Source organism: Lingula anatina, chromosome 3 (genome assembly GCF_051362555.1).
Source record: "Lingula anatina isolate TDL-2025a chromosome 3, LinAna3.0, whole genome shotgun sequence".
Lineage (NCBI taxonomy): Eukaryota > Metazoa > Brachiopoda > Lingulata > Lingulida > Lingulidae > Lingula > Lingula anatina.
In genome coordinates this window covers 12,047,680-12,063,404 of record NC_141769.1, presented here as the reverse complement: position 1 = coordinate 12,063,404, position 15,725 = coordinate 12,047,680, and the positions used below count along the sequence as shown (strand labels likewise).

Sequence of the window (15,725 nt, the reverse complement as noted above, 5' to 3'; positions counted from 1 at the left end):
AACTTAAATTTAAAAGAAAAAATCCATGTTTGTCGAGATTTATCAGATTTACACTCATAATGTAGAGCATAAGCACCTTTTGAGATAATTAGTAATATGAAGACCATATTTTGTGTTATATCATAGGCCTTATTTCTATTCTTGCTCAACCCCGGATCCACTTACACTTACAGGTTTAGTTAAACCCGTTGAGAGTGTTATCAACACTAGTCTTCTGACCATGTCATCTTGTAAAGGAAACCTATCCTCTTTTGTCACATCCCACACATAATAATTTACACCAACGTGAACAGGACATATCCATTATAGGTTCACCCGGATTCGTGTGTATTAAGGTTGAAAGTAGAAATTATTAACGCCAGGCCCGTAGCCGGGGGTGGGGAGGTTGGGTTGGGGGGTTCGAACGAACCCCCCCTTTTTTCTGTGATCTAGGTACACTAAGGTTTCATGGTGAAAGGTCCACTTTTTCAGAACAATATCCCTACCCCCTTTGAAATTGCTGGCTACGGGCCTGTGTGCACGATTGATATATTTCTGCAGGAAAACTTATTTTCAGATATTTAAAGGCCGACAGTCCACTAACAACTCCCTCCACTTGCGAAACCCCTTTTTTATTTAGTTCTATTTTTCTATGTTTTATTTATTTATTTATTTATTTATTTATTCCTTTTTTGTATTTACATTGTTTGACAAAGATGCTTTAAAACAATTTTGAAAAAATGTCCCTTGAGAAGAAGTAAAGCCCAGATTACATTTGCCTCGGGCGCCATACGATGAAATTGTATATAATTTTCCCTAATGTTTTGACGGGCTTACAAGTTTCAAAATTTGTCAAAAGTTTTAGCTAAATAAACATAATCGTAGAGGCTATGGTGGCCGTGAATCCGTATAGTACGATTTTGCACGATTTCGCACTGCCACCGCCTGCCTTTGCACTTATGCCGCACGCAATGGGATTTACGGGCAGAAAACAAGCACACTACGGACATTGCATGGAAAATGTAATCTAGGTTAAATTTATTCTCTAGGGATATTTCTCCAAATTTTTTAAAAGAATGTTTGTCACGCAATGTTTAAAACGTCCTTCGTCCGAATAAAAACTTTATTAAGGACAACATGACTAAAGCATGCATTTCGCACGCCTGAGGTTAAAGGATATCCCAAAAATGTGCCGCGATGAGGAAAAACAGTTAATGGACACTTGACGGTTGATCCTTCACGTCAGTTTTATTGGACAGCACGCCTAACATGTATACTTTTGTATATTTTAGTGAATGTGCAAACAGAACATGGTAAGGAGGGAAAGTAAGAACCTTTGATTTTATTTGCCCGAACGGATACGTGTAGACCTTCGCGGCCTTTATCGGTTTATTACCGTTTTAACATTAGACCATCGGCTTTCATATCAGTTTTAAATTAAACCCATTTTCGTCATAAATCTATATATAAGGTAGTCACCTGGTTGTACAATCGAGTATCTACTACCTACAGTTAAGACCAAACCCTTTTTTGTCAGGACCAATAAGAACGGGACTCAATCTAACCACGCCAGCATTTGCCATAGCGGTAATTTCAATCGACTTTGATATTGACTTTATTCGTAGGCCATAGTGAGAGAGTAATTGCCCTTGGCAGCAATATTGTACCGTGACAATAAAGTATCCAAATAACGAACCTTGTGTTTGGTTCATTCAGAAAACCCGTTGCTCTATGGACCAGCAGTGAACTGTCTGCTCTGGGTGCCGCTCAAGTCGTTATTGGATCTCAACGTGTACATAACCGCTGATGCAAAATAAACATGTAGGATGGTGTTTTCAAATTAAACTTTTCCATTAAGAGAAACAGGTTTGGAACAAGATTTTTTTGTACTTCAAAATCTTTGTAAGCCTATTGTTCGTTTTGGAAATAGAGGTGAATTTTTTATCACCCACTGGGAGCTACAGTATATATTTTCTTCCGTCTCTTTGATATCTTAACACATTCCCAATGTGAGCCATAGATGAGTCCTAAAGGGTTACAACAACCAATCTACATTTGACACATCCCTGGCAAAACACAGTGTTGAGTAACCTGTTTATTGCGTCTGTTTCTGTGAGAGAGAGAAAGAGAGAGAGAGAGAGAGAGAGAGCTTTACGGTTACTTGCGTACCGGTGCTCTGTGAGTTAATAAAAAGAATGATTTCTCGTCAATATGAGAAATCCCTCCCGTCGCATCACGGCACTGGTTTGGCCTGCATGTTGGTTGTTCGGCATTCACCTTGATAAATCGGGCTGATAAATCCAACAGCAATGATTGGGAGCAGTCTAGTCATACATAATATGCCGTCTGCGCATGGTCTTAAATTAGCGATCGATCGGCAGATCAGTTTATGTTATACATCAACATCAATGGCGCTTGGAATATTTACCCAACAGATTTTATATACGCCCACTGCTAAACCCGCTATTCTCTGTATTAATGGTATTACATGGTAATAAAGGGTTTTGTTTTAATTCTCAAAGTAAGCGCACTCTCGTCTTCCTGAATTTGGTAATGGCAGATTTTTAGCTGTTTGATATAATCTTACGATGCTGAGAGAAAATGCATACATACTGTCATCTTACTCCCTTATTACTAAAAACCAACTGCTTGCAATAGCAGATCAAACCAGCTCAAATGGTTGGAGATAAAAATACATTTGGTGCAACTTTGAAAAACGTGCGACTACCACTGAAGATGAATGTATCTTTATTTCTTGAATATGGAAATAAAAGGGAGATTTTTTTGTCCTCGATAAAATTACATTACATAAAATCGTTTAAAAGATCTGTCTCTCTCTCTCTCTCTTTCTATATATAAATATATATATGCATGCATTTCTTTGAGTAATATGGCAACAATGTATGCTGTATGTTTTAGAAAGGAAAAACGAAAGGAACTATCGTGTGACTGCTCTTTCTTCTCTCATTCTTTGCATTGATTTTTACGATATGTATCAACGAATTAAAAAGTCGATTTTTTGTACGTCACGGAATTTTCCATGACGAGCATACTGTGTATCGAAAATTCGTGCACTTTGGTACATTTAACTGATCTATAGCTCGCATCGTGAATTCGCTCCCGCTGAACCATATGTATTAGAGTTGATTTGAACAGAAGAGACTGGATTTCAAAGTAGCTCCGCTGAGCAAGTAAAGTGCTGCATGAGCAAAAAATAGCTGTCGATCCACGGGAACATGCCGCGGCGCCTGCTAAACATATGTCGCTTTACACTAAACATAAGCGTTTCTCTATGTACACAAAATAATAAAAACGTCCAAATGATGATAAAAATAACTGACGGCTGAACTGATAAAGATCACAACATGACCCGTAGGCTACCATTTTCTCTGGGGTACTAACTAGTTCTACGCAAGCACGTGTATTCTTCATGTCTTAAAAATCTAATTGGCATCTCCTGCATTTAACATATAATAATTCATAATAATCACCAATTTTGGCACGACCCGTGGGAAAAGTCCGCATAACGGAATTTACTCTGAATTCCAATAAATAATGTAAAAATGAGATATTTTCTTGTCATGGTTATTTTGAGGAAATATATGTACTACACCCAGTCATCAAGTCTTCGAGTGACTTCCAATTTCGCTTGGTTGTAGCGTTGTCAAACTCAGGTGAGTGAACCCGCTATCCATTAATTCTATACTCCCACGGCTAATTATACATTCAATAATGATTTATAGGCACTTATGAGGTAGTTGGTTGGCCAAGCACACCTGAGTTCTACTCAAGATAAACAGGTGAGATTGTATCAGTTGTATGTTGTTGTTCTATAATCTGTTCACTTCAATCATAATCCAAGCCGTTTGATTGGTGTAAGCGATCTTTTGCAAGGCACTGTGCCCACGAGTAAGCACGTTTATTTATGCATTCAGTGCCTTTATGCATTCATTCACTTGCCGCTGAACGGAGCACAGAGCTAGCGCTTGTTCAAGCAAACACCGCGTTTAGCGAACAAACCCAGCATTACAAAGGGCAGTTACTGCACCCAAGACAGACAAATAGAGCACCGTGACGGACTCACTTCCGCGGGGAAGACAAGACGTTTTTCCCGTTATCTTCATTTCCAATACTTGGTAAAGACGTGTGTCGCAGCCACGGCGAGATCCACCAGTCCCGGGTAAGTGTTTTCTTCGAAACGAACAGCTGCTTTATCAGCACGCCGCTTATCCCATTGTCCATTAGGCATGGTTACTTTACAGTTACCGGTACGTTACTACGTGAATGATAAATGTACTTGGGTAATACAACCCTGAATTAATATCATATACGTCTTAAGAAAGCTGAAAAAAGAACAGGATACGTTATCATGCGTATATTGCTACGATTAAGACCTCTTAGTCATGGCTCTAGCATTTGACAACCGTATGACCTGCTCCGTCCTTACAGCCACGTGCGGGGTTGAAATGAAATGCGTGACAGTGCTGTGCAGCCAGCTTAATCGTCTCTTATGTTTTAACGGTAAAACATTATTCGATTCTCTAGAGACTGCTTTATTAATATAGATTTCCGTCACAATGCCGACAATGAGACAAAGGTATTCTTATCAATACATATTCATTTTCCGAGATACAGTTCCATTGCCTGTCAGGTGAAGGCTTTTGACAACCGTCTGGGGGCAGTGCGCACGTCAAGTTCATTGGCGAATAAAAACGGTCTGAAAACAGGTTTGCCTTGAATTTATGGGTTTTTTCTTTTATTCACCACCAAGGTAACGCACAGATTGTAGACAATGATCTTTGCGTCCTTTAGCCCCACGTATTATACTGAATTCGTGTATAGTCAGTATCTTTGTGGGTTTCATGTTGGTGGTTTATTTAATACATTACAACCGAATACGCAGCATGAAGGACCGGGGTCGAGCATTTCTCAGGTTGAGGTGGACTTCTTGGCATATCTTATTTGATGGTTAGCTATTCTGAGACTATTGCAGAGCATTCGGGATGCATATGTTTATAGAAAAATCACTTCAGGTAACCGAGCCCACCGTTGACCTTTGCAGGCAACATCAAGGAAAGGAATTGCTATCGAACGCCTTTTTCACTGGATTACCCTTTATTGAAAGCATGGCTGGTTGATGATTCCATACTCTTTCTGGAATTCTTTCCTTTAAAGCCAAATGGCTGGATGATTTTAGTCAAATCAGAAGTTTGAACTAAGTAAAGATGAAAAACAGTAAAATATTTTACATTTTTTCTAGGCTACATGAAATATCTGGTATTTACCTAAAATTCAGTATGCTTGAGTTTGCCCAGTGATTGCCTCTCTATATTGACCGTCACCTGAATAGTTCACCGTTATTATGTCAGAATTAATAGAACCCTAATATTAATCGTCACTTCATTGATTTTTCCTCTGGATCAGAGTACTTGGTTTCCTAGTATGGCAGAAAAACGGCTTTCAATGAATACATGGTTTTCAGCGATTTCCCTTAAGGCAGCTCGCCAACCATTATTGAAGGCCAACAAATTCTATGGTTCAATGTAACCACATCATGTAAAAATGCAATATTCATAAGGAAAAGTAATAGCATTACTATAAAAGCGTGTCACATGTCTTTGAGACTGTGAACAGCATATATTTCATGGACTTTCCCGAAAAAAAAGCCATCGTTGACCATTGAAGGACCCCTGCAATGGATTGCTAAGGACTTCAGCATGGGCCATTTCATAACACGACTTCGTCGTACCGTGTATTGTTTTTACAAGCTTGTCCAAATAACCCTTCGATTAGTTCTATATACCTGTTCATTTATCAAATCCAACCATTCACCGGCGAGGCGTGTTCCCTTGTAATTTATTTATCCAAGATAAGTCCCTCGTTTTACTATTTGCTCAAAATCCGAGGCCAACACGTTACAAAAGTTAATTGGAACTTACAAGAAAATCGCTTCCTTTTATTAAACTTACAGGGGCTTTTCCACTCCCTGGTTCCTTTCTTGAGAAGGGGGAATTGGGTACGGCGGGAGGGAGGTGGGGCAGTTTTAGCCACCACGAGAGGGCGCACTTGATCACCGTTATAAGAAAGGTTGAAACGTCTCCGCGCCGTAGCGTCAACTGCAAGTATCACCTCAGCATGCTTGCAGCATGCCGTTATCAGAATACAAGTTTTTATGAAGCATTTGCATAATTTCTGGAAAAAATCTCACGGTACCTCTTAACGTTGTTTATTTTTAAGGTTAACCTCAGCTGTTAAGTTCATGGATAAAAGTATTATAAATAGTGATTAGAACTAAATCTTATTACGCCACATTCTGCACAATTATCAAACAGGGCAAATGTTTTGTTTTTTAATCATCCAACATTTGATCAAACTATTGATATCTTTTTTCACCGTTTTACTCCAAATGTAAGCGCTTAGAGGAGTTTCATTCCAGTAATTTTGCTGTATATAGCATAGATTCTACTCCCCGAAAAGAACGCAGGCTCATCACTCACCACGTCATTCATACAATGGCAGGTGTGTCTGCAAATTTAAACAATTCACTTATCAACAAATCGTAGCCGGTAAATAATCACTTAATCACACGTATGCCCAACCGTTTATCTTCCGATTGCACTAAAATAAAGTATTTTACCAAGGTTTCTCGGTTTTTAGATGAGCGTAAAGCTCGGTCATCACCAGTCCGAAGTCAGTTGTCAGGTCCTGTCACTTATTATTCTTTTCAATACTTGTTTAATCGTGTTAAATAACGTCCAACATTATTTAAAGACAACTGCACATTACCTTGAAGTTTCCCACGGGTGTTATTTATTTTATTCTTCAGCTCTTATCTGGCAGGATTTTCACGTCTATTACCCTGAGTTTCAGAGACAGCCGGATAATCCCCTCTATTATCGCTATAACGGTATCTATGCCTTTTCTAGAACAGCAATTTATAAAAGTGACCTGTATCTCTGTCGGCTCATCCACTGTCAATGTGGACTTATTTGGGTCCCTTTAAAAAATCCGATTGAATCGGCGGGCAATGTCTCCAGTGAAAGGCAAAAAGTACCAGAAATAGGGCCCTAGTGATGCTAGTGTCTTTCACACACGTCCGATGCTCGTGTTATTTCTTGAAATTTGGGTCTTCCGTTCTCCCCGTCTTCTTTGCCCCAAACACGTGACTGGTAGATATAGGTCTACTGAAAAGTGGGAGTGATTGTGGGAGAGAGGGGGGGGGGGGGGGGGGGCAAAGTAAAAGTCAGTCCAATCCAACGAATTTAATGCAATTATCTCTCTTTTTCTCTTTTTTTCTTCCAGAATACAATTCTGAATTATTTCTCGATTTTAGACGGCGGCATGACCTTCCTCTTTATCAAAATTTGCGGTTTGGCATTCCTGACCCCTATTATAATACCTATCTTATAAGTTAACCTCGGTTCAGTTTCAAGTGTTATTCAACCAGCAAAGGGTCCAGTTGAATCCAGCCGAATTATCTCAATTTATCAGCCTGTTCGGACCTGATGGATCTGGTTTCTTTTAATTTGAAATTTTTATTAATGAATGTAAGAAATACAAAACAGGGACCATATCAAGATCGTGAATAACTTTTCAAGTTTGGTTTGTATTTATCTTCTAGCTGACGGGAGGGGAAGGGGGTACATGAGTGAATTGGGGGGGGGGGGGGAGGAGATTATGAAACTTAATCGGGGAGAGGGTGTGGCAATTTGAAAATGCGCCATATGCCCGCCATCCGCGCCTGTAATCTAATCTAATAATCTGACAAGAACTTTTAACTTTCTTTCAAATGTATAAGGAAAATATTAGCATTTTGATATTTATTGAAATGACAAAGATAACCTTGTGAAAATGTAAATACACAGATTAAGTAAACTCGTGGAAGGATACATATAAATAGAAGTAAAAATAGTGGAGCCTATGTTTGGAACAAAGTGGAGCTAGTGGTAAAGACATGATACAGCAGCTATTGACTTCATTGAGTCAGCCAGGCGCTAGATTCAGATCGAGTCCGAGCGAGTTTTCGGCTCTGAACCAAAGACTTTAAATAGTCTTCTTTGTTTTTGTTTCAGGGACCTATTGTATCGCTCAAAGAAATACCGTTCAAAGAAAAATGGAAAGGCTAAGGAAATATATTTATCGGTAAGAACTGCAATACCTTGAATATATTTTTCATTTTATTTTAAAAGTAAGCAAAGCATGTAATGATTATGAGTGAATTTGAAATATCACAGACGGAAAAAACTTCGGAGAGAAACGTGGTTTGTCTTGGGCCGTAGCCGTTGTAAACTTAACAAACCGTATCGGTAGCGTGCAACTCACTCTTTCATGTTCTTTTATCAAACGTTATTTTTTCACAGCATATTTGTGTACCTACGACGCACTGTTATGCTGAATTTGATACCAGGTCAATCTATTGAAAAATGGCGGTTCCCCATTGTATGTATTTTAAGATATACATATGTAAAATATACTTTGCTCCACTTACTATTTAAAGCAAAATGGATCGTCAGACACCTGACCAAGAGAAACAGGCCGAAGCCGCCCTAGATGAGAAGAAAAACGGCGTTTCACCTGTCGTCAACGGCGACGTTCTCAGTCAAGGCACGGTCTCATCTGATTCCACACAAGACGAGGGCACGAAGCTGAAGAAGAGAGAAACATGGACCAACAAAATAGACTTCTTGCTGGCGTGTATCGGCTTCTCTGTGGGGCTGGGAAACGTTTGGCGGTTCCCCTATCTTTGCTACAAAAATGGAGGCGGTAAGTTACCGTGCATCAGACCCAGGCACTCCTAGGTGCTTTGTTTGTTAAATGTTCACAATTGCGCTGTTATAACTTTATCATGATCGCTTCTGATTTGCCTTTATCGCTTTCAGTGGGTACCAAATGGCCCCGTACGTGAATCTAACTTTTTGATTGGCATAGGCGCAAGAAACGTAAACAAATGAGAGTGCTGAAGACAATGGTCTATCAGCCGGTCTATTCCTAAATTTAGTTTTAACGGAAACTAGAAATACATGTAATCACATTTTGATAGGTACCAAATAATACCAAGTCTAAACTGCATCATTTTTAAATTAAGAAAATATTTATTAATTTCTTTATTTATTGATAATTATATATTTCTATTCTTTGTTATTATGCACACTGGTTTAAAGGATTAACAGGAAAGAAGTATAAAGTATGAAATGTATTTACTAGTAAACATGTCTCTCAGTTATGATAATATCTCAGACATAAAAACCCCTAGAGGTAAAGTGTCAGACATCTACTTATTGGAAATTCAGTGAACTTAAGATTGATATAAACAATATGAGGGACAACAGTTTTTTTCAGTGGGAAACTACTTGTTTTTCATTTAATCTTTAAAGTGGAAACCATCTTTGTTTATCTTAAGTAGACTTCTTTTGTAAAGAAATATTTGATTATTAATGGTCATTCACTATTGGAAAAATACCTTGCTTTACACTTTTTGTCTCTGGAGTGTTTTCATTAAGTGATTCAGACTATTGTCTTTTTCAAAACATCCTGTTTACATCCTTATTTGCCCTCTATGTTGAAATATTATACAAAGGAATGAGTACAGGTATATTTTTAACTTCTGTTAAATTACAAGGTACCCAGCTGCTATTTACCTGAAAATCATGTTTACATTTCCTAATGTTTGAATGCTCAAAACAGCCCCCACATACGGTACATTGAGTTCATGGACAAAGCCAGCCTGATACAAGGAAAGGAAAGTTTAAATGTGTTCTTATCAAAGGCCAAACTTAAAGGGCTAGTGCATCGGGATGGAGATTGAGAAAGCACTTAAGCAAGGGAACCCAAACAATGAATCGTTTTATTTATAAGTACTTATGATGTCATCCTGTCTTCCAAAATGTCCCAATCACCTGGAGTATTCTGAAAAAGTTTTGCATAAAAATTTGGCTTAAGCCAAGTTAAGGGTTGCAATGATTGCTGTTTTAGCTTCTAGTTTATAAGCAGGCAAAGTGGCTTCATTGTTTATAAAGCAGACTGAAGGGTGACACAACGAGATCTTCAAGTAGAAAATTTACTTGTAAAGGTTTAGATGGTGACAAAAATCCCTTTAGTTATCCCTTTCATTTGAAGGTGAAGGAGCATCACCTTGACATTGGATTTTTTTTTCAAGTTCACATTACAAGACAAGTCAGTATTGAGTCTGTCATAACATGTTTGCAAGTCCTTTGACTTATCATTGATGCACTCTGAGATATTTGATGTAGTAAACAGGCCGCTCACTAGATAAACACAGAAATATCACTGTACCATGGTTGAAAGATTCATGCGTAGGACATGAAAGCAAGCTGTAACCAGATTTTCTCCAAACTATGATGGAGTGGATGCTTGTCCAGGAAGGGGGGGATGTAATGTTACAAAGATTGCACGAGCCGTAGTATTGAATTTCTTCATGTTACCTTATACTTTGCAAGAAAAAAAAATAATGATAATAACAATAATAACAACAACAAAAATAAATTAATTAACAAATTAATAAATAGAATTGATAAAAATAGCTATTAAAATAAAATGAAATAATTGAAAAATTGAGAATTAAGTTTTAAGACCTACATTTATTTGGCATTGGTGGTTAATTTAATCATGTTGAAAGAGATAAATTTCCTTGTAGGTTCCATGTATTCTCAGAGTTTATTTCAAACTTCACTGCTGGAGGTTTGTGTCACTTTGTAGATGTTCATTTATACCATGTAATTAACCTAACCACTTTCAGGCCTACCCAACTACCAGACTCGGCACCGAATGATCCTGAATTCACCGGTAGATCGGACCACACTACCCGTTTTCAAGGTGTGTATCAGTACTCATTTCACAGTATCAGAAGCGACACTGCTCTTGCCTAGTACGCGATGTGATAGTGACGATTCTCAGCAGGGTTGAAAAGTATTGCATCACCACTCAAAATTTGTTCGGGGTATGATACTGTGCAATGCGTACTGATTCACCAGTCCTCGATTCAATACCAGTTATGAATATTTATAATTTTACTGGCAGTTATTTTTTTTTTAATTTTGTGATATTTCTACGAAATCAAATGTGACCATGCCTCTTATTGATCAAGTAAATGTACAGATACAAATTTATACATGGCAAATGCATTGCTTAGCTAAAAGGTCTCACTCTAGAAATAATCGACTTCCCAGGAAATAAGCAATATGTGCTTTTATAATTTGTAAAGGAAGAAGCTGCAGGCTACATTTTCTGGACCTCACACACTTTAAACTGGACAGAATTCTAACTTTCAGATATATATCAGGCAATTCTTGCATCTTTGCATACCACACACTTCATGATGTTTGGTCAAAAATAGATGGAGGATTCCGGCAATCAGTGGGCAAAGACAAATTTAGGAAACCTTTGACATTTCAAGACCTTTGGGCATTCACAGAATGTTTTTCTGGGGGGTTCACACTGCGCAAAGTGTGTGGGAAAGAAGTAAAGGTCTATGACGGTTTTACTTGGTATTGTGAATAACATGCCACCAATACAATATTTTTAAGTGTCTGAGTAAAAATGGAAGGTTAGAGGTGAAATGTTACTGAAGAATGTGCAACAAACATACTTTCTGTGTATAGAAAAAAGGCAAAGAAAGAAAAAAATTGTTTGTAGGATATTCTGAATTATAATCTTGAGTTCCAACTGTGATGTCAATTGCTAGGTTTATTTGGCTCAGAGGCAAAAGATTTTTATTTATTTAAGTGGAAAAATGGTTTATATTTTTCGCCAATTTATCTTAGGTTTATTGAGTAGCTACTTGGCTTAACTAAATGTTGAAGTGAGCCCTGAAATTTCACCTTATTGTACAAACTGTTTTTTTTTCTTTTTGCATATTTGAATAAGGAAATTTACGCCTAATAATTGTCGAAAGAAAGAAATGGCCAGCCTTAGCAAGTGGGCCACTCTGCAGAGCATCCGGCTGTTCAGTGCTTTATCTGCACCCTATAACATACAATTAAAAAAAGAGTGTATACATTCTAGTTATCCACATGCATGGAATGTATTTCTCACTATGTCAGAGACAGATATGGATCACCCTGTGTATTAGGGTGTCTTACATTAGCATGTCATTGCTGGACCGAGTAAGGTACCATCAGTAACTTGAGACTCGGGGTACATATTGCTATCCAGCTACATAGTAGATATGTATTAGAAGTATTGATCAGTATTGAATATAAGCACAAATGAATCTGCACATGACTAAGATAAATACATAGAGCAGATGTTTCCCGTATTATCAGTGTCTGTTATATCCATAAAGAGGTGCAGAGATTGCTAACCTGTAAACATTTTTGCCCTGAGTGTTTGGAGGAGAACCAAATGCTAATTCTGCATGTTTTTATTTATTTATGAAGTATTATTTCTTTTTGTGAAGTATTATTTTTTTGTTGCAAATGATACGTACATGTATGGTCATAAATAAGTAAAATGTCAGTGACAAGGTCTTTTTGGTCCTGGGCCTGCTAAACATTCTGAAGAGTGGACATTTGCTAAACTTAAGCATCATATATAGAGTCTATATATGATGCTTTGTCCATTTACATTTATTTGTACTTAACCTAATAACCTTCTAACTAATGACCTTTTTTGATTGCTGTTTGTGGTTTCTGCATATTATTGTAAGCAAACTAAATAAAAGAGAACACTCCTTATTATTTAAACATGCATTCTGTCTTAATATTGTACTCAGTGACATGAAACAGTACACAGGGATACTGGTAGTACCCACAGCTGTTTGTGCTAAATTGTTAAATTGTCTTTATTTAATTTTTTTCATTTGGTTTGCTCTTTATCTGATTATCTGTATATGCAGTGGCTGTCATGGCACCTTATCAACTAAAAATTCCAAATCGTACAGCATTTATATATACTATACTGAGTGAACTTATGCTTTTGACTAAAGAAGTGCTGTAACTTTGAAAAAATCCCTTAGACATCTACAATGTATATTATTGTTGAAGAAAACATGGAACAGTGCATTATAAGATTGTTTTTTTTTTTTAAGTGGAAAGTTTCTGAATGAACAATAAATATTAGTACAACAGTACACTATGTATAATACAGTAAATTTCATGCACATTTTATTCTAATTAAAGCTTAAAAATTTCATAGTGCTTATTTCATTCATTGTTGTTTTGAGAGAAAAGTGTATTTAAAAGTCTTTTACCCAATGGTGATGGAAAAATCTCAACCATTTCAGGAATAAGATGTAAATGTTAGTTTGATAGAACTCCATTGGATTTTTATGCACTGAACCAAGATGTGTTTTTTTCTACACAGACTCTCTATTTATATCACTGTGGGTCCTTGCTGTGACCGCCACAGATGCTGTTCCACTGATCTGGTGTTCAACCTATTAACTGTCAAACGTTGTTTTGTTTAAAAGTTATTGACTGGCTTTGTTTGTGAAAATGTTGGTTCCTTCAGAAAATTGGTATGATTGGAATATTTTTTCAAAAGTTACTATATTCTTTTTTTTTATATATATATTTTGGCAAGTGGCTTTGTTTGGAAGTAAGGCAGATTTCTTTCAAAAATCTGCAATTCGGTTTATTTTGCAAAAAAAAAAAAAAAGGGTTTTGCTGGTGGCTTGTTGGTGTCTGTTTATTGCCAGCTTTGCTGTCTGGTTTATTCAATGATGCATCAAGGTATCAGGTGTGAAAGGGCAAGTATTTTCGTTCAAACCAAGAAACCCCAACATTTAAATGTAGCTAATACTGTGTTTTCTTTATTATTTAAAACTTCCGTTATATTTTTCTGCATCTCCCTGCAAGTTTTACAGTCATAGTGGGCTTATTGCTACAAAGAAAAAATTTAGCTTAACTCTAAACAAATACTAGTTTTGCTTAGTTGAATGTAAAATATTGTTTTGGACCAAACTTTGATGATTTTAATTTGATAAGGTTCAAATTTTTTATTTGAAAATAAACCAGTTAATCGGCTTCAAGGAATTTTCTCCTAAAGAGAGGCTAGTCAAACAGCCACCTGGCTCTGAAGTTGATGAATTTGATCTTCTTGTGCGTCAGGCACCTAATGATGATGTGAGTTATGCTGACACTTTGTATGAACAACGGGAGGTTCTCTCTATTTATCTTAATATCAACAAACTACCAAAAGCTAAGCACCAACTTCAGCATGTTTAATACCTGTTGTGAGTTCCACTTTTTTCTTTCGTGATTCATAAGGTTTTTTAACTCTCAAGTTTTTAGGTGAAAGGAGAAAAGCAATTAAGTAAGAATACCTGCAGCTTATAAAAAAGCTTACACCCACCTCTTAATAACTAAGTTACGTCATTTCTGTTTTTAAAGATAAATAGATTGAAAAACAGTCAGCTAGTCTTCATTATAGAACTGATTATTCACTTGTGGGATGTATTCTTTTTGGAGAACATTTTTGTACTGTGTTTGTTCTTATTTCTTTTCTTAACAGAGATTTTAATCTGCAAAATGGTGCATGTGCCAAATAACGTTAATTGGCCGAAAATTCTTTTGGGAAATTTACTCTAAGAAATAGCTTTATTAACAACTTATGTGGTGCAATATTATTACATACACCTATTGCCAAACATCGATTTTGGAAGACAACATGGAAATCAGCACATGTCAAGTTTGCCCAAGGGGTTTAAGATTGCAGGAAATGGGAACATAATTTTCTAGGAAATTACTTGTTTTGCACAGGTTTTACCTGAAGATATTCTGCTGGCTTTATGCCCTTGAACACGGCAGATAAGCTGATCCCCTGAAGGGAGGTTTCACCTTTTATCTAATATGTTCCAAGTATATAGATAAACATACCACAAGATCATTGCCTCCTCTAGTCTATTTTCTGCACTTTTTTCCTGGTGAAGGATTACAGCTAGGGCTGTAGACTGGAGGGGTAGGGGTCCTCTCTGATTCAAAATTTGAAATAAATTAGTTAATTCAACCCATATTCTTCTTTATTATTATTATTATTATTGAATTAGTTACATTAACAAATAAATTAATAATAATTTTAATTTAGTTGCTATATATTTTATATTTATTATTTATATTTTTGTAAATGACATCCATAGTTACTCTTTGCTTCTTTGCAGGTGCTTTTCTAATTCCTTACTTCACCTGTGTAATCCTTGGAGGAATTCCAGTGTTTTTTCTGGAAGTGGCTTTGGGACAGTTCATGTCCCAGGGCGGGATAGGAGTGTGGAAACTGGTACCATTGTTTCAAGGTGGGTACAAGGCTAATTGGCACAAACAACTAGACAGTCCTGAGTATTGTTCACAATTTTTAGACTTGGTGCAAAAATGAATAGCACTTTTCATCTAAACTTGCAGCTAATCTGTCAAATTGATGGTGATGATTCATTTGATGAGTTCTTGTCAAATTGATTTTGGTGATTTACAAGTCCTGACATAGTAACCTGGGTATATTGACATATGAGATCTGCAAAATGAATTTTTTGATAGGAAAAGATTTCTTTTCATGATGAAGTGTTGTTGTTTCACATCAGTGTATGTGTATTGGTAACTGGAGCACCTTCAGCACACCTATATCGACTTTGCTGTAGTTAATACAAAAATGTGGAATTGATTGCCTGATAAAAGATTCCTTATGGAAGATTTGGGTAATGTTTTTGTTATGAGATCCATAAATGAAGTCATTACCCACAAGTTTGTTTTATTTCTTATTGTCTACGGCACAGTTGGCTGCCAGCATTTTTTCCACTC

The 15,725-nt window shown here is 36.8% G+C and overlaps 1 protein-coding gene across 3 annotated transcripts in view; it reads left to right on the top strand.

The window, feature by feature from the left end:
* Positions 1-3,896: 3,896 nt before the first annotated feature.
* The window catches only part of LOC106155402 (sodium- and chloride-dependent taurine transporter), a 29,448-nt gene continuing 17,619 nt past the window's right edge, over positions 3,897-15,725 (top strand). The window contains exons 1-4 of one of the 3 annotated variants that reach the window (XM_013530222.2): positions 3,897-4,159; positions 8,052-8,121; positions 8,477-8,742; positions 15,095-15,226. In XM_013530222.2, coding sequence (XP_013385676.1) covers positions 8,093-8,121; positions 8,477-8,742; positions 15,095-15,226 — 427 coding nt within the window. In that variant the 5' untranslated portion in view covers positions 3,897-4,159; positions 8,052-8,092. Of the gene's footprint in view, positions 4,160-7,931; positions 8,122-8,476; positions 8,743-10,735; positions 10,813-15,094; positions 15,227-15,725 lie in introns of those variants that run through there. The other 2 variants (XM_013530224.2, XM_087007759.1) reach the window with 2 other exon arrangements.